Here is an 18009-nt window from a genome sequence, read left to right as displayed (position 1 = left end):
CTCTCTCTCTCCTAGTCTCCTTCTCTTCGCCTTCGTCCCTCTTTCTCCTCGTCTCTTCATTACGGCCGCAGCTCCTACTCCTTCCTCCTTATGGGACCCGTCTGTGTATATCTGTATCTCCGCTTTGTCCTCCTCTTCTCTCTCCTTCGACTCCTCCCTCGTTCCTGGGATCTCAATTTCGAATGGTAGTGGCTCGTTTGGTGCTCTCGCAGCCGGTTCGATGGTTTCCAGTCTCGTCGTCTGTATTTCGGGGTATGCTCCTGCCAGCTTGTGTATCTGCGACTGGTGTCTCTTCGGTTGTCTCTTTGCCGCTGATTGCACTACCTTGTGTAGTGGGTGTGCTTTCGGGATCGTCGCTAGTCGTATCTGTCGCGAAGAGCGAACACTAAACCAAACCAAACCTTGAAACCAGAGCGGAAGTGCCAGAGAGCTGAGAGCAACGAGAGAGGCGAGAGCGATGAGCGACTTGTAAGCCAGAAAGCTATGCAGATGTATTGACGAAGAGGTCAAGCTGAGGAACATGCAGAGCGAACTACCTAAGTTATATACTGTAACTACAACCTACATAGCCGCAATGAGTCAGGATGACGAGCGATGAGGCAATACAACAAGAACAATAAGGAAAGGTCACAAGGCTGCGCGAAGGCTGCGCCAAAACAAGGGTGAAATAATAAAGAAGTAATGACGAGTCATAACGAGTCATAAGTGGCTGTGTGAGAGTGAAAGAACAATAGAGGACAGGGTAGAGGGCAAAACGAGGCAGTGTTCCATGAGAGAAAGTGTCCATGACGAGAATAAAGGGGAAAAGACAGGGGCAAAGATAAGATAAAAGATGAACGAAGCGATAAGATAAGATGGGAAAAATAGGGGTCGTACCAGCAGTTCACGACATTACCCCCCTTCTAAGACTCATCGTCCTCGATGATCCTAGGCAAGCGGCGCCCCTCCTCCCAATCCAGGTCTGTATGCCAGAACGGTTGAGTTGTCGGCTGCTTCTGCCAGGGAATAGATGCAAAGGCGGTGGCAGAGATACGACGTGGTGCGTTCGGATGTCGACGGTGATATTCGGCGATGAGCTCCTGCGCGTTCTTCAGGTTCTCCTCCGGTTCCCAGGAGTCGTGTCCAGCGCCATACCCCTTCCAACTGACCAGGTACATGAGCTTCTGGCCCCTCCCCCTCTTGACGAACTTGCTATCCAGGATGCTGTCGACCTTGTATTCAAGCTCCCCCTCCAGTTCAACAGGTTCAGGTGGGGGTGGCAAGGTGCCGTTGACATCATTACCCTTCCAGGGAGAGAGCTTGTCGACGTGGAAGACAGGGTGGATGCGAGAGAGGTCCTTGGGGAGATCGAGCTTGTAGTCGAGGTCGCCAACGCGTTTGAGAACCTTGTAAGGGCCGAGTCGAAGATCGCCAAGTTTGCGAGTGGGTATCTTGAGCTGAATGTCCTTTGCGTCGAGCCAGACATAGTCGCCTTCCTTGAACTGGTGGGCAGATCGCTGTGCCGGCCTCATAGATGTCCTTCTGATGAGCCTTTTCAAGTCGAAGAGCAGCTTCGGCGTCCTTCCGGACATCCTGCAAGTGCTGGAGGCGGTCATCGACGGGTCGGAGTCCAGTTCTCTTGCCAATCGGGATGTTGAAGTGAGGGATGTAGCCATAAAGGACTTCGAATGGTGAGCGGTCGTGGGCGGAGTGGATACGGGAGTTGATAACAAATTCGGCCATTGGAAGTGTGTCGTCCCAATCGTCCCCTGACGCGCTGACATAAAGACGTAGGTACTTCTCGACTTCTTGGTTGGCTCGTTCAGTCTGCCCATTGGCTTGAGTGGTGATAGGCCGTGGATAAGGTTGGACTGGATGCCGAGTCGACGGAGAAGGGTGCGCATGACCTTGGATGCAAACTGGGGACCGCGATCGCTGATGAACTGCAGGGGAAGGCCGTGAAGGCGGAAGATTTCTCGGTAATAGATGTCTGCGACCCCTTCGGTGGTGATGTCGGACGAGCAGGGGAGGGCGTGGAGAACCTTGCTGTAGTGGTCGGTGAAGACAATGATGGCGTCGTGTCCATGTGCTTCGGGAAGCTGAGTGATGAGGTCGACACCAACAGATTCCCAAGGGCCTTGGGGTACGTCCAGAGGTTGGGTGGAGGCCTTGGGGTGCTGCATGTACTTCTTCCGTGCGCAGGTGTCGCAACCGTCCACGTACTTCTTGACAAATGCTCGGATACCGGGCCACCAATACTGTCGTTCAACTCGTTCAAGTGTTCCATGGACGCCGGGGTGACCAGAGGTGGGATCGTCGTGGCACTGCTTGAGAACGTCGCGGCGAAGTTCATCGTCCGGGGGAACATAGACACGTCCCTTGTAGTACACCAGACCATTTTCCTCTTCCCATTCAGCAAGACCGTTAACCAGACGGCGGGGGCCGGAAGTGCGGAGTTGGGCAAGTCCTTCCAAGACGTGCGTCTCGCGAGTGCTGGCGTCGCGGATACGCTGCTCCAGGGGGTTGACGAGCATATGAGCGGCGGCGAGCTTGGCGAAGTACTCTGGTTGAGAACATCTTGCTGCCTATAGTCTTCAGCGTCCGTGACCTGATGGGTGTCTAGGCGAGAGAGGGCGTCGCCCTAGGTGTTGCCCTGCCAGGGGCGGTGGGTGAGCAAGAACTTGAAGCGAGAGAGATAGAGGGCCCATCGTGCTTGTCGGCGGCTAAGGTCTTGAGCGGAGCGCCAGTACTGGAGATTGGAGTGGTCGGTGACGATCTCGAACGGGTCGGGGAGCCCTTCTAAGAAGTGTCGCCAGTCCTTGAGGGCTTCGATGATGGCCAACATTTCGCGGTCGTAGATCTCATAGTTGCGTTCAGCCGGCTGCATGGAAGCGGAGCGGAATGCGACGGGGTGCCAGAGTCCATCATCGTGCTTCTGAAGGAGGGCCCCTCCTGTGGCAAAGCCTGAGGCATCGACTTCAATGCGAGTGGGCCGGCTAGGGTCCCAGAGGGTGAGGATAGGAGCGGAGGTGAACGTGTTCCGGAGGGCATCGAAGGCCTGTTGCTGGGGTTCGTTCCATTGCCAAGGGGTGTCCTTCTTGGTGAGGTCGTTGAGCGGGCGAGCAATAGTGGCGAAGTCCTTGATGAAGCGGCGATAAAAGTTGGCAAAACCGAGGAAACCCCGTAGGGCGCGGAGGTTGCGGGGAACGGGCCAGTTGCGGACTGCTTCAACCTTGGTGGGGTCCATGCGCACTTCGCCTTCTCGGATAACCAATCCCAAATACTCAATCTCCTCTCGTTCGAACTCGCACTTTTCAGGCCGGAGATACAAGTCGTGCTTCTTGAGGCGTTGAAGGACTTCGTGAACAATTTGGCGGTGCTCTTCCCAGTGTGGCGGTGAAGAATAAGAATGTCGTCAAGATACACTGCGACCTTGCCGGCAGCGATAAGGTCGGAGAAGATGGAGTTCATGAGCGCTTGGAAGGTGGCCGGGGGAGTTGGTGAGACCGAAGAACATGACCAGAGGTTCGAACAGGCCTTGGTTAGTCGCAAACGCTGCCTTCCACTCGTCTCCTTCCTTGATGCGGATGTTGTTGTAGCCCCAACGAACATCAAACTTGGGTGAAGTACTTGGCACCACGGAGACGGTTGATGATATCGGAGACAAGGGGAAGTGGGTAGCGGTTTTTGACAGTGATCTCGTTGAGCCGACGATAGTCCTGGACGAAGCGAAGTTTGCCATCCTTCTTCTTGACGAAGAAGACCGGGGACGAAAGAGGGGACTTGGAGGGACGGATGTAGCCTTTCTTCAAGTTCTCGTCGAGGAAACGGTTGAGTTCCTCCTGCTCATTCTGGGACATGGGATAGACCTTGGTACGCATGGTAGTCGGAGCTCCGGGGATGAGATCGATAGCGTGATCCCAAGGCTTGTGCTCGGGGAGGCGGTGAGACTCGGATTCGGAGAAGACGGAGGCATGTTGGCGATACTGCGGAGGGACCATCTCTTCGAACGTTTTCTGGGGTTTGGTCTTCTGCGCTTCTTCGGCAATCTTCTGGGAGTAAGTGAACCCGGCTGCACACCAGAGTTCGTCGCCAGTGGCTTCAATCAATCCCGCTCGGACCCATTTCCTACGGGTGACGCGGTTGGCACGGATGCGGAGCAATGGCGGTTCCTCTTCGGGTTCCGGAACAGGATCTGGAGTCGGATCTGGAGCGGGATCGGGGAAAAACAGGTGTGGGATCAAGGGCAGCAGTTACGTCAGAGCTGCTGATCTGCTCCAGAATGGCGTTACCGGAAGGGGCTCCTCGGTAGGGGATCTGAGCGTCTTCGTCTGGGATCTCCTCGATAGTGACACTGGCGACCTTGGGGGCAGGGATGTGGAGTGTGCCTTTCCGCCAATCGATCTGGGGGTTGATCTTGCGGAGCCAGGGGAGTCCCAAAATGACGTCCTCACCCCCAAGATCGGAGATGAGAAAGTCTGTCCACTCGGTGTGTCCGTCCACCGTGAGTTCGAGTCGAGAAAAGTGGGTGATATGGCCAGCCTGGTTTGGGGTACCGTCGATGTTAAGGAGTTGGATAGGATGCCGGAGGGGGTAGGTGGTGATGCGGTGTTTGGCCACAAAGGGTTTGTCCAGGAACTTGCCAGTGGCGCCACAATCAATCATTGCCGCGGGGTTTGCCGTTCGGTTCCTGCCTCTGAGTCTGATCCGGATGCGAAAGTGGGATGAACCAGGGTGTATTTCGCGAACTGAGCTAATAGTACATGAACGAATGGAATCATACTCGGAGACGGCATACGGCGGAGAGAGGGGTGCAAGCGTTGCGGCTTTAGCAAGCACCCTCTTCAAAAATCCTGTTGGAGCTGCTCGAGCTTGGCCAGGATTTCGAGCTGACGTTGCTGGGCGGCATTGATGGCGTTAATATCGACAGAAGGGGACGGAGTGGCAGCGACAGTGGCAGTAGCGGTGGGAGCGGACGAGCCTTCGTTGAAGAGGGAGAACGGAGCTTCCTGAGTGGCAGCAATGCGGCGGCGTGGGGCAAGACCTCGACCTGGCGCGATACCCATATATTTGTCCTGGCAGACGTTGGACGAGTGACCCATGCGTTGGCAGTAGTTGCATCGGAGACTACCGTGGTTTCCGTCCTTCTTGACATGAGCGGTCGAACCACAACCAAAGCACCGTCCGCGCATGGCTTGGGAGGAAGTCATCGCGAGACTTGCCCGTTGGGCCCTACACGGGTTGCATCGATGTCCATGGCATATGGGTCACGGGCGGGGGCAGAGCGGGTGGAGGTCGACGGGGTCAGGAAAGAGGTATGGGTGCCGTGGAAGGTGAAATTGTTCTCGTTGACGATATCACAGTATTCCTGGAGGGTGGTGGGCTTCTTGTCCTTGGCAACGATGCGGAAGTCCAACAGGGTGCGGTCGCGTTCGTTGAGCTTGCGTCGGAAACGAGCAATACCATCCTTCTCGGATAAGCCAGTACGGGGGAACACCTCCTGGAACTTGGCAGCAAACTGGGAGGCGGATTGAGAACCCTGCTTGAGGGCTTCGAGTTCTGCCTCAGCGGCCTTCTCCTGATCAGCGGGCTGGAAGCGTTTGCGGAAGGCTACCACGAACTCCGACCATTCCCCCCCGAACGGCCAGGGGTTCTTGGCCTTGTCCGCATTGGTGGCGGCCTCGTGCTTGGCGATCTGATCAAGATACTGGACAGCCCACGAAGCGGCGTTACCCTGGAAATAAGAGAGTGCTGCCGAGATCCACTTCTTGCCGTCTCCCTTCAGCTCGGGATTGGCAGAGGCCCAATTGGAGAAGTACTGGAGGAAACGATGGGTGTCGGATGGGTGTCCCTTAAAGGGTTCGGGTTCCTTGACGGGGCTTCGGGTAGAAGCAGCCTTGTTCGAGAGTTTATCGAGAGCTTCCTGGATACGTTGGGTGGTGCGTTGCTGTTCTTGCAACAGCTGGATGAGGGTTTCGTTGTTCATCGTGAGATCGAGAGTACCAGTGGTGTTGGGGTGAGGTGGAGTAAGGGAAGTTGGTTGGGACTTAGGAGGCGTCTGTTCTGAACGTGGGAGATCAGATGTGCCCTCCGATTCCCGAGTGGTGTGAAGGGGTGGACGGATCGGACGTGTGGTGTAAGCGGAGGCGGGGGCGGGGGTGGAGCGACCTTTGAGACGTTGAGCGTAGGTGTCGGTGGAAACAGTTGATAGGGCGGAGTGAAGGGCTTGGAAAGTCTGGGGTGATAGTTGCCAGAGTGAGACCTGATCGGCAGGTCAACCAGAAGGACCAGAGTAACGGCGGGATGCAGGGACAACGATCGGCGTTGCCAGTGCACAGGGGTAGCTTGACCTAATGTCGCGAAGAGCGAACACTAAACCAAACCAAACCTTGAAACCAGAGCGGAAGTGCCAGAGAGCTGAGAGCAACGAGAGAGGCGAGAGCGATGAGCGACTTGTAAGCCAGAAAGCTATGCAGATGTATTGACGAAGAGGTCAAGCTGAGGAACATGCAGAGCGAACTACCTAAGTTATATACTGTAACTACAACCTACATAGCCGCAATGAGTCAGGATGACGAGCGATGAGGCAATACAACAAGAACAATAAGGAAAGGTCACAAGGCTGCGCGAAGGCTGCGCCAAAACAAGGGTGAAATAATAAAGAAGTAATGACGAGTCATAACGAGTCATAAGGCTGTGTGAGAGTGAAAGAACAATAGAGGACAGGGTAGAGGGCAAAACGAGGCAGTGTTCCATGAGAGAAAGTGTCCATGACGAGAATAAAGGGGAAAAGACAGGGGCAAAGATAAGATAAAAGATGAACGAAGCGATAAGATAAGATGGGAAAAATAGGGGTCGTACCAGCAGTTCACGACAGTATCCAGGCCCTTCGACATATCGAGTTGAGCATTACCGTTAATGGTGGTATCCCCGCGTGGATCTCCAAGACGTCCGTGGCCGTTGTCCTTAGCGCTCCAGTTATTGCTTGCAGGCAGGTTCTGTGTGCTCTCGTGAGTCTTCGAATCACCGAAACTGATCCCTCCTTCTTCTTCTTCCCCTCTATCTCCCTCACTGGTGTGTACCATGTTTCCAATGCGTATGTTACCCTTGGTATCATCACCCCTTTGTACAACATCTTCAGCACCCTCGGTCCCGCTCCTCTCTTCGGATTCGCCATTCTCCTGAACGCCATGCTCCACTTTATCGCCTTCTCCGCCACCATCATTTCCTGCTCCCTCCATCTAAGCTCCTGGTCTATCATCACCCCCAGGTATCTCGTCACCTTCTCCGCCTTTATTTTCCTTCCTCCCACCTCCAGCTCCGGCCTTTCCTCTGCTGTCATTTTCCCTCCTTCTCCCTCCCTTGTCCTTCTCATCCTCCTTGTGAACCCCATGTACACTAGTTTACTGATTTCGAATTTCGAATTATGTTTCTTCGACCATTCCATCGCCCCTCCTCTTCGATTCATCATATCCTTCAACGTCTCGTTAGCTTCCTCGAATGTCGCGCCTGCTCCCCCTAGCCATGCATCATCTACGAATGCTGCCGCATTTTCGTCTCTCTTCTCCGTTCCTCTCTCCCTCGCCGATCCCCTTGGCGCGTCCTCCCCGTTCTCCCCTTCTTCCAGTTCCTCCCCTAGTCCCGCCACCAGATCGATCAAGTCCGCGTTGTAGAATAGATACTCGAGCATTGATTTGGGGTCTCCCTGTCCGCTCCCGTTGTCGATTGGTACCCATTCTGATTCGTAGTCGTCGAATTTCAGTTTCGTTCGTCTGTCCCTGAGTTGGTGTTCGATCAGTTTTACGATGAATTCTGGGACCCTCCTTCTCCTCATGTTGTGCGCCAGTCTTGAGACTACTACGTTTGGGAACGCTCCCTCGATGTCTAGAAATAGCACCGATACCACGTTTCCTTTCCTCCAGTGCCCTTTGATCCAGCTGGTCAGAAGTTGGATTGCGTCCGTCGTTGTTCTTCCTGGTCGTCCTCCGAAGTGGGTGTTTGGGAGTAGCGAGTATTTCTCCGTCACGTACTTGAGGTCTTCTGTGAGAAGCGCTGTGAGTATCTTTCCCATCGTGTTCATCAGCGCTATGGGGCGCCATGCTTTCGGGGTATCGTATCTCGGCTTTCCCGGCTTCTTCAACACCACCGTCGTCCACTCCTTCCAACGCTCGCTGTACATCCCCTTCTCGTATACTGCTTTGAATATCCTCTCGAGTTGGGGTGCCAGAAGCTCCACACATTCCTTCCATACCACATTCGGTATCCCATCTGGCCCCGGTGCCTTGTACGCTTTCAGGCTCTTTATCGCCCCCTTGATTCTCTCCTCCGTCATCCTCGCTTCGTATTCGACTGGCTCGGGGTATTCATAACCCTCTGGTACTCCGCTCTCCGCTGGTCTCTCCGGGAACAGCTGCCTCACTAGCCCCTTCGCTTTACTGCGTCCATCCGTCGCTATCACTTCCACCCCGTTTTCGTCCGTCCACCTCAACGTCGGCATCCTATCCAGCCCTCCATCCCCTGGTGTGTTGCCGATGAACTTGTTTAGAGTCCATGTCTGCAGTTCGGTCACCTCTCTCACCCACTCGTTCCAGCACTCTGTCCTCGTCCTCTCGATCAGCGTCCTATACTCCCTGCCTATTCTTCTCTCCTCTTCGAGCGCCGGGTGCTCCGGCATCGCCCTGTACTTCCATGCTTCCCTTCTCGCCTCGTTGAACTCCTTCTTCTTCCGCCTGCATTCGTCGTTCCACCAGCCCCTCGACCAGTCTACCCTCTCTAGGATCTTTACCACCTGCTCCGTTGTCATCCCTATTGCCCTGATAAGCGCGTCCACTTCCACCTCTAGCTCGTCTTCGTCCTCTATTTCTCCCACTCCCATTTCCTTCCTCAAATTCGCTTCCAGCTTCTCCCGGTATTCCTTCCAGTCCACCATCCTCCAGTTCTTCCTCTTCTCCTCCACGCTCCTCTCCATTTCAGGTCCAGTTCCATTACTATGGGTACGTGGTCGGTTCCCGCCTGCCTGGCCTCCGGTTCCGTGTCGCATACTATCACTCTGTCTGCTAGTCCTTCAGTTCCAAATACGTTGTCCGGTCTTGACCACTTCTTCGATGACATATGTTGCAGAGTCGGTATTCCTTTCGGTAGTAGTTGCGTCAGGTCCGCTTCGTCGATCAGATCCAGTAGGCTTTCGGCTCTCTTCTCGTGCGTCGCCGTCGTGAGTTGTGTGTTCAAGTCGCTTTCCCACATTGAGTGATGCCTATTGAAGTCTCCCCCCATCACCATCTGGTCCCCCTTCTCTCCGCTCTCCTCCCGCTCCATCATCAGTCCCCTTAGGTATTCCGTGGTCCTGTCATGGGTGCCGTCATTGTACACGTTGAGGATGTCCAGCGTCCCCAGTCCTGTTTCTACCTGTATTCCCACTATGTCCCCCTCGCCTCCCTCGATTTCCCACTCCTTCCATGCGTTTGTCGAGATCCTTTTGTTCACCAGCATGATCGTCCTTACTTTGCCTCCCTCTCTCCTCCCCGCCTTCGGTATCACTACCCTCCACGCCCTCGTCGCCTTCGGGTTCCCGAATCCATCCAAGTAGGGTTCTTGTAACATCACCACGTCGTAGTCGTTTGCCAGTGTATCCCCGTCTGTAGAAGAATTAATTAGTCCCCATTGCGCAGTCGAAGATTTGTTCATGTTCTGTTGCCAGATCCTTAGCCTTTTCAGTTTTCCCGTGCTTTCCCCATCCGTTCCCTCATTCGTCATCTTGTACTCCCGGGGTTCCTCCCTGTGTGAAGTTGAGTTGGGTCTGTGTCAATCCGCCTCTTCCTACGGTCGCCTTCGTTGTCTTCCTCCCCCCATCCGTTTCCCTTTCTTCTCTTGCCCTCCTCGCCCTCTCGTACTCCGCTCGCTGGGTGTATGTGTCCTCCGTAGGGTATAGCGGGAGGCTGTTTTCCGCAATCCTCTCGTCCATGGCCTCGCAGTGCTTGATGAACGTTGGGCATGCCCTATCCCAGCTTGCGTGGTCGTCTGACTGGCATCCTTGGCACCATCTCTTCGTTTGGTTGTTACACTCTCTCGACCAGTGTTCCCCTCCGCATGTGCTGCATGTTGGCGTACTTGCCTTGCAGTCCCTCATTAGGTGCGAGTTCATCTGGCATTTCATGCATCGCAGTGGTTCCTTCTTGAGTTTTTCGCAGGTGACTCTTTTTTGCGCTATCGTGATCCCGTGGAGGATTGCGTGGTTCGCCGTGTTGGGGTCGGTGAAGTGGATCGCTGCCGCTGCGTGTTTCTGTCCCGGGGTGCGTCTGTCCAGAGGCTTGATCCACCTTGCCCTCTTCATTGTTCCCCTCCATTCCTCGTCAAAGTTGGATTCGTCGATCTCGTTCACGTCCTCCAGATCTGCGTGCGTCGGAACCATGAATGCTATCACCGGGTATTCTCTCTCCTTCACCTGCGCTTCCACCCCCAGGATCCCCGTGAAGATTTCCCAAGTCTCCTTGTCTCTCAGCGCCTCTATTAGACTCGATCTGCCCGCCTCCACCAGTACCCCCCCGTTCGGAAGCCTTCTCCCCGCCTTGAAAATCTCGTCTCCCTCGTCTGTTTCGAACTGATCCATCTCCTTCAGTGCCTCATTCATTTTCTCCAGCATCTCCGTGATACTGATCCCTCCCATGAACTCTCCCTCCTCAACGTCTATCAGCATCTGCCTCTCTTGCACTCTCCTCCTCGCTTCAGCCCTAACTTCTCGTAGCGCCTCCCCTCCTCTCCCGTTCGTTGACCCCTTCCCCGTCTCTCCTCCCTTTCCTCCTATCACCGCTGCCCTGTAGCTCTTCTTGTTTCCCAATTCTATTTCCTTCGCCACCTTCTCGATCCTTTCGTCTGTCCTTCTGCCCACTTTCTCCATTTCTGCCTTCAGCTTCTCCAGTAGCCCCTCCTCCACGTTTGTCGCTGTGTTTCCTTTCGTCGCTTTCATCGTCTTCTCCAGCTTCTCCAGTCTCTTGTTCGTCCTCTCTTCCATCTTCTCCAGCTCCCCTTTCATCTGATTTACAATTCTCTCGCTCATCCTCTCCATTCTCTCCTCCATCATCTTCTCCAATTGTTCTGTCTTCATGTATGCCCGGTAGTGGTGTGTCACCTTCAGGACGATTCGTAGTATGTTCCTGATTGTTCGCAGGTCCGTCAGCGATTCGTCTTGGATTTTACGCACCAGGTTGTCCACGACTTCCAACATGAGTACATCCTTCTCTTCCTTGACTTCCCCTATGTCCCACGTGTCGTCGATGATCAGTCTCATGTCCTTTAGGTGGGTTTCTAATTCTTCTATGGCCACTACAGCCGTTGGTCCGTTCATAGTCTTGAGCAGTGTGTCTATCTTCAGTTGTTGCAGTTCGTCTTCTTTGGTTTTGTCTTTCTTCGTGCTGTTTCGGGTCCCCGGCCTCAGACCCCCATTGTTGGCCATTGGGGGCGATCTCTCCTGCGCGCTGGGTAGCCTTTTGCGAATAGAGTGCGAAATGGTTGAAAGGATGTGATATTGCTTCTACGTTGATACTTTACGATCCAAAGAGTGCCTCTCGTTGCGGTTCGACGCTCCGACGTGGCAGTGATGGTCGTGGTAAAAGATCAAGAAGCCTGGTAGGGGGGAAACTTCGCTATCGTCATAATTCACTGCAGTCGTACGAAGTTTTTCCATCGACGGTTTACAGCGCTCATCAGTTAACTTTTGTTAGGAGGACGGTTGCGAGAAGGGCTTGGATGGATGATGGTGATGTTCTAGTATCAGCACGCCCTATCGCACGCTGCATTGTGAGTACCGGCGAGCGGACAAATTTAGCATCGAGGGTGTTTAGGTAGAGTGACTCCGATGTATAGGTTCCGGGGTCCTAGGTGCTTTACAGTATTACTATTCCTCCCCTTGGAGATGTTTTCCGTGGGTGTGTATAGACTCGAGAGCAATGCCTTGTGTTCCGTTCCCAGAAATACATGCAAAGTGATACATAGTTGGCGTGCCTTTGGATCCTGTGTCAAAAAATCCTGGTGCAAGTGGTGCTTTCACTCCAGACGATCTCACTTCAGACTGATATGCGCAGTTCAGCGTATACTGAAGCACAGGCTCCTGATCGTGCATGCAGAGTCTACCGTATAGTCACCAGAATAATGGTAACCGAAGCAAAATAAATGACGGAAGGCGACCTTCTACCGGCTCCTTGCAATTCATCTGTTTCTGATTTACTTTTCTGCTTGACAACGTTGGGGCTGCTCCACAGTACATGAGGTTCCGACCCCTGTTTGGGCTCCTCTGAGAGTCCTGGGTATAAGCTGAGAGCGATAGGCTGGGCGATAAAAGACAGGCAGAACCAAGGCCGAAAGGAGCTAAGACTCGCGCGGTGGAGCATTAGAGAAGATTTTGGTTTTGTTGACAGGAATGGGCTTGAGCAGTATTGGGTTGTATCTTTCCATGCGCTGGCCTAGCGTCATCAAGCTTTTTCTTAGATGGCGTGTTATACTCAGTACGACGCGCTGGGATAGTGATAGTCTGAATGTGTTGACTTGGTCATGAATTGGATTGGTTGGCTGATATACCGAGTCGGAAATCATCCTGAACTCCTAAAGTTGGCTTAGATTGTCTGGCAAGGAACAGACAGCAGTTGGATGTACGAGACGGTGATCAAGGACTATGAGAAATTGTTCTATGGTTCGGTTAAAGAAAAAGGACCACACGGTCTGGTCTTGGTTGCGAGTCAGCTGTCAGCTCATATGATCATTGAATTCCTGAACCATACTTTGTCAACGACTTTCAAATTAAAACGAATCGGATAGTATGATCATGACGGGCAGTTAATGAAGAGTTAATGGAGAGAAGAGTTGCTTAGATAATAGAAAGCGAACCGGTAATTCTAGGAACTGTAAATGTAATAAGATAGAGAGATTATGAACAAGGATCCGGCTTGCCGAGGCCCGAGTCCTAAGTCTGCTTCTCGATATGGATAACAGCGTGATAAACGTGCCCAAAAACGTGGCGTATTCCAGACACGAACACATCCTGAAGCTCGACGGAGCTCAAGTCCCACTCAGGCTTCGTTCCTTTAAGAGATCCAGCTTGTCGATTCCGGATGAACGTCGAAATAATAACGCCCACTATTCGCGCAAGTTCTGCCCGAGTGATTGTTGTCACGTTAAGAGGGATGTCGGTCATGTCTTCCGTCGTGTTTTCATCGTACCCAGGCCAGTAGACGTAGAGGGTGATATGTGACATCACGGACGAGAAAACAGGCGCTGTTCCATCAATCATCTTGGGCGCTAACCATTGCGCGTCTCTGCCGTGGAGGAGATCCGATAACCTGATCCCTTTCCCTCTGCCATGGATATAGTCGAAGGTTAAATTGGGAAGTTTGCCGCTTTCGAACTCGGGGGATCTCTCGGTTTTATCATCCCAAGGAGGCAGTGGAGGAACGGTGAGTCGAATAGTGAACATGATGTTTGCGCTTTCTTGAAGGATGTAGGAGAGTTCGAGTTCCTGGGAGATCACAGGCAGGTTGCTTAGAGGAAGTAAGAGGTAGCGACAGTCTGCTTTTATACCCGGAAAACATCAATCACTCAAAGCGTCAGTGTCCAAGCGATATGACCTTTGTTCGGGAACTTGAGTACTATGATCAAAGCCCGGTCAAAGTGTCAAAGTGTCAAGGCGTGGTCAGAGTGTGGGGTTGTGCCTGTTACCTTGCAAGTATTAGATAGGAGTCAAAGCGTCCCGCAACAAAGAAAGATATCAGAACTTTTGCGGTTCTGTAATCTATTACCGTCGGAAAACCAAAGTCGGTCAGAAGGTTTTGCCTACGAACTGCATTCATCCCAAAAAGACTTTACGCATCACAGGGTAACCAAATTGTATCTCTTTACAAGAGCATTAATGGGGTAGTGGTAACCTGGATCGTTGCCATTCGACTAGCTCGATCCGCCGGGGGTTCGATTCCCCCTTGATGCATTTTTGTCCTAATCGTTTTGATGTCGAGACCCGCAGGCTTTTATCTATTCCCATTTCCATGTAATCCATGGAGAATGTCTACACAGCGAAAGCGTTAAGAACCAGTAGCAAAGCGTGTGCCCCGTTGAGATTCGAACCCTCGATGGGGCGTTCGGGAATTGCCGAACGTGTACAGTCTATCAGAAATTTCTCCCTAAGCGTTTTATCTTCCTCTCCCATTTCCAAGTTTCTCCAAAATGTCGCAACAGCGGATGGCGCTTTGGGCAGCAGAGGCTGACATTGATGAAGACGTTGACCTCTCTCTCGCCATCGGAAACTATGGCCAGAACGATCACTACGAGGATGGTAGGTTCATGTTCAATTCTCGAGCTTTTTAGAGTCAAACCAAGGTCCCTAGCGCCCATTCCCCAACCCCAAATCGACGAATCGACTTTACTTGCGATGCAACAACACATGGCCCAACAAGCTGCCTTTGCCCAGATTCCTGATGTCGTGAAAGGCGTGAGTTCGATGGAATGTAATCTTGGTGATTGGCAATAACACCAGATACAACACAGTTCATCGTGCACTTCCACCAAGCCGTCTTGGACAATAATCTTGCTGAAATTACGGTCGCGTACGAGAGCGGTTGGAATAAGTACACCGAAAAGTTCTACGCCAGGACTGAATGGCCTGAGGCTGAAGTCATTGCACCCCTTGTTAACGATGGTCTGTGCATCCGATCTTTCTGGATGTCGAAACCATGACTGATACTGTTTTGCAGACCCTATTTTCCTGATTCTCTATAGGGAACTCTACTATCGTCACGTTTATTCCAGGTTGCAACCCAACATCGACGATCGATTCCACTCGTACGAAAACAGCTGCGAACTGTTCAACTATCTCCTCAACTCTGATGGCCCCGTCCAACTTGAACTTCCCGAGCAGTGGTTGTGGGATATCATTGACGAATTCATTTACCAGTATCAAGTATTCTGCACTTGGAGATCCAAGCCCAAGTCGAAGACGGATGATGAGCTCGCGATGTTAGCTGAAGCCGGACCGGTATGCGCAAAATGGAATCATCGCGTTTTTCACGACGCTGACGAGTTCTAGGTCTGGAGCTCCTACAGTGTCCTCAACGTTCTCTACTCTTTGATGCAGAAATCAAGAATCAATGAATACATCGTCGCGCAGAGAGAGGGAAAATCACCCGAGGAAATTGCGTAAGTGCACTTCTGTTTTGTCTGGTCCTCTCGTCTGACATGGCATCGTTTCAGTGAAATCGTTGGAGAATATGGGCAGCGTCCCCTCTATCGCATGCTCGGCTACTTCAGCATTATCGGTTTGCTCCGTGTCCATGTCCTCCTCGGAGACTTCACTCTCGCCCTCAAGGTCATGGATAACATCGAACTCAACCAGAAGTCTCCCTTCACTCGTGTCACTGCGTGTCATGTCACTACCTACTACTACGTTGGCTTCTGCTACATCATGCTTCGAAGATACCCAGATGCCATCCGCACCTTCGTCACGATTCTCAACTTTATCATGCGCATGAAGCAGTACCACACTCGCAGCTATCAGTACGACCAGATCAGCAAGACCGCCGACCGCATGTATGCCCTCTTCGCGATCTGTCACGCTCTCTCTCCGAGCCGCCTCGACGATAACATCGCTAACATCGCAAAGGAGAGGTTCAACGAGCAATACGCGAAGATGTCGCGAGGCGGCCAGGACGCGCTTGCCGCCTTCGAGGAGCTTTTCTTGTATGCTTGCCCCAAGTTCATCGCCGCGAACTCGCCTCCGTATGAGGACCCCGCCGCTCTCCAAACACTCCTCTCCCCTTCCTCCCCCAGCGACTCAACCACCGACGTCTCCGCTGCTCCTCAGCTCGACGCGACCCACCGCCACCTCTCCTTGTTCCTCGCCGATGTTGCTGCCCAGTCGCCCGTCCCCACCCTGCGCAGCTTCCTCAAGCTGTACACCAGCCTTGGCGCGAAGAAGCTGGCCAACTTCTTGGATGAGGATGAGGAGGAGATGGTGCAGGAGATGATGGTCGTGAAACAGGCTAGCAGGAGCTTGAGCCGCGTCCCTGGCACCGAAGGCACTGGCTTGCTTGAGGGTCAGACCATCACCACTAGCGATTTGAACTTTGTCATCGACGAGGTACGGTTTTCTCTTTGTCTCAATATCCTCTGTGTTGCTCACTCTTTCTGCCTTTATAGAACATGGTCCATATCGCAGAATCCACTGTTGGGCGCCGCTATGCCGGCTGGTTCATCAAGAACACCGAGAGGACGCAAAAGATTTTGGACGACCTCAAACACGCTCCTCTACCTGCCCCCAAGAGACCCTCACAACAACAACCTGCTGCAGAGGCGCAGCAACAAAAGCCAGCGGGTAAGACTGGCCAAAAGGTTGCCTGGGGAGGCGTGAAGGCATAGGGAAAATGACATCAACGATATCAGATAGAATATCCTGTTGTACAATACCCTCGCCTTCTGGCCTTGTTGATTATCTTTCTTTACCTTTCATTTCATCCTTGGATCGGGCGTTTGATAAAATGAGACGGGCGAGAGAAACGTAGACAAGTGGAATCTATGTACCCCCGGTCCCCCAACAAAAAGGTCCTGGGAGAGAAAAATGCATCAAGGGGGAATCGAACCCCCGGCGGATCGAGCTAGTCAAATGGCAACGATCCAGGTTACCACTACCCCATTAATGCTCATGCAATGGTATGTACCTGTGGCGATTCCTTCGAGTCTCAGGGTTTGCGAAAACCTCTACGTCTGCATATTGTAAATCCAACTTCTTACCCAACGATTTGTTTCTGCAGGCAAGGGCATTTTGTCTCGCCCGCAATCGTACGGCCTCATGGCCACTCTGCATAGATGAGTAGATAGCCGATGACCATTGTGACAGTCGGAATGGATGATCGGATGTGGCATTCTCGGCACCTTATCCTCTGGCGACAACCCATGGTGATTATGACAGGACTCGTTGACAATGCCACAGGTATTTGACTACTATGCAAGCCATTGTCTCTTCGAATATACCTGGGCGCACGCTTGCTTCCAACACATCAGGCCACAACGGGCCCTTTGTATCATTGTCCGTCGGGAACTCAGACGCCACCGTATAAAAACCTTCCTCCCTTTGGTATCTCTCGCCCCCTCTTCCCCCCAGTCGAGGAAAATCTCAAGCCATGGACTCGGACCTGGTCTCACAAATGTCTTCCCTCAGCATTGTCCCCGAAAATTCTGGACCTAACCGCATAGCCCTGGACGCGGAGCTGATCTCACAAATGTCTTCCCTCAGCATCGGATCCGGAAATTCTAGACCTAACCGCATCCGCGTCCCTCAATCGGACTATAGAACCTATCCAAAGCAAATCTGGGCGCCAAAACAGATGTACAACAGCATTTCCTTCGACTATGTCGGTTCAACTGGCCAGGGCGTTTCGTTGGTCCATCTCACCGCGCATGATGAAGAAGCTTTAGCTCCCCTGATGGCCGGTGGGGACGAGCCTATGGTAGAAATCGAGGATGCGGGCTATTATGATTTCCTTCTTGCCATTCACTGGCCCGGATATGAAAACAGGATGCACTTCTTGGATGGGGCAGTGACCCCTCTTGGGATATTCCAACCACTCGCCCCGCAATGTGTCGTCTCCCGAGCTGGCCTCGCGAAAGAAGTGAGCAAGTGTATTTTTAAGTTTGTTGTGAACACTGGACATTCTCATCTGAGGGGAAATATACCGGAGTGGGATCTGTCTTTGGTTGACTTTACTAAGTTGACAGTGGTTGGTATCCGCAACGCCCCGGGGATTTGGCAGCCTGAAATTCTCATGGATGTGGAGTGGGGAGTCGGCAAACCGGATCTGCAGCATGTATGTTCTCTCTGTGTCCTTTCTCCTTAGATATTTCCATTCTCTTTGCTGTTGAGCGTGCTCTATTTTTGGTGCTCCGGTATAGTTCGTGATAATATAAAAGCCTGTTTAATGTTTCGAAGCTTGAACTGGGCCCGCTCGATATGTGAGAGTTTGACTACTCGTTTCCGAGGAGGGCATTCCACTGGGGAGC

General features: G+C 52.7%; 3 protein-coding genes and 2 non-coding genes across 5 annotated transcripts; 3 read left to right on the top strand and 2 right to left on the bottom strand.

Moving 5' to 3' along the window:
• Nucleotides 1–12931: 12931 nt before the first annotated feature.
• CC1G_09930 (hypothetical protein) lies at nt 12932–13441 on the bottom strand (the record flags this gene model as incomplete). Its single annotated transcript, XM_001834987.1, has 1 exon — nt 12932–13441. One exon carries the CDS (start codon nt 13439–13441, stop codon nt 12932–12934), a length of 510 nt encoding a protein of 169 aa, XP_001835039.1.
• A 426-nt stretch (nt 13442–13867) lies between these two features.
• CC1G_20204 lies at nt 13868–13948 on the top strand. The gene has a single exon. It is a non-coding gene; the product is annotated as a tRNA-Gly (tRNA).
• A 236-nt stretch (nt 13949–14184) lies between these two features.
• CC1G_09929 (eukaryotic translation initiation factor 3 subunit 6) lies at nt 14185–16371 on the top strand (the record flags this gene model as incomplete). Its single annotated transcript, XM_001834986.1, has 7 exons — nt 14185–14293; nt 14346–14449; nt 14506–14656; nt 14712–14992; nt 15044–15153; nt 15208–16093; nt 16153–16371. The coding sequence occupies 7 exons, from the start codon at nt 14185–14187 to the stop codon at nt 16369–16371; spliced, it is 1860 nt and encodes a 619-aa protein (XP_001835038.1).
• Nucleotides 16372–16571: 200 nt separating this feature from the next.
• On the bottom strand, nt 16572–16652 carry CC1G_20203. Its single transcript has one exon. It is a non-coding gene; the product is annotated as a tRNA-Gly (tRNA).
• A 504-nt stretch (nt 16653–17156) lies between these two features.
• CC1G_09928 (hypothetical protein) lies at nt 17157–17846 on the top strand (the record flags this gene model as incomplete). Its single annotated transcript, XM_001834985.2, has 1 exon — nt 17157–17846. The coding sequence occupies one exon, from the start codon at nt 17157–17159 to the stop codon at nt 17844–17846; it is 690 nt and encodes a 229-aa protein (XP_001835037.2).
• Between the last annotated feature and the right edge of the window lie 163 nt (nt 17847–18009).

Source organism: Coprinopsis cinerea, assembly GCF_000182895.1.
Source record: "Coprinopsis cinerea okayama7#130 chromosome 12 map unlocalized cont3.12, whole genome shotgun sequence".
NCBI lineage: Eukaryota > Fungi > Basidiomycota > Agaricomycetes > Agaricales > Psathyrellaceae > Coprinopsis > Coprinopsis cinerea.
The sequence above is the reverse complement of the archived record's forward strand: the minus strand, read 5'-3'. Positions and strand labels throughout refer to the sequence as shown.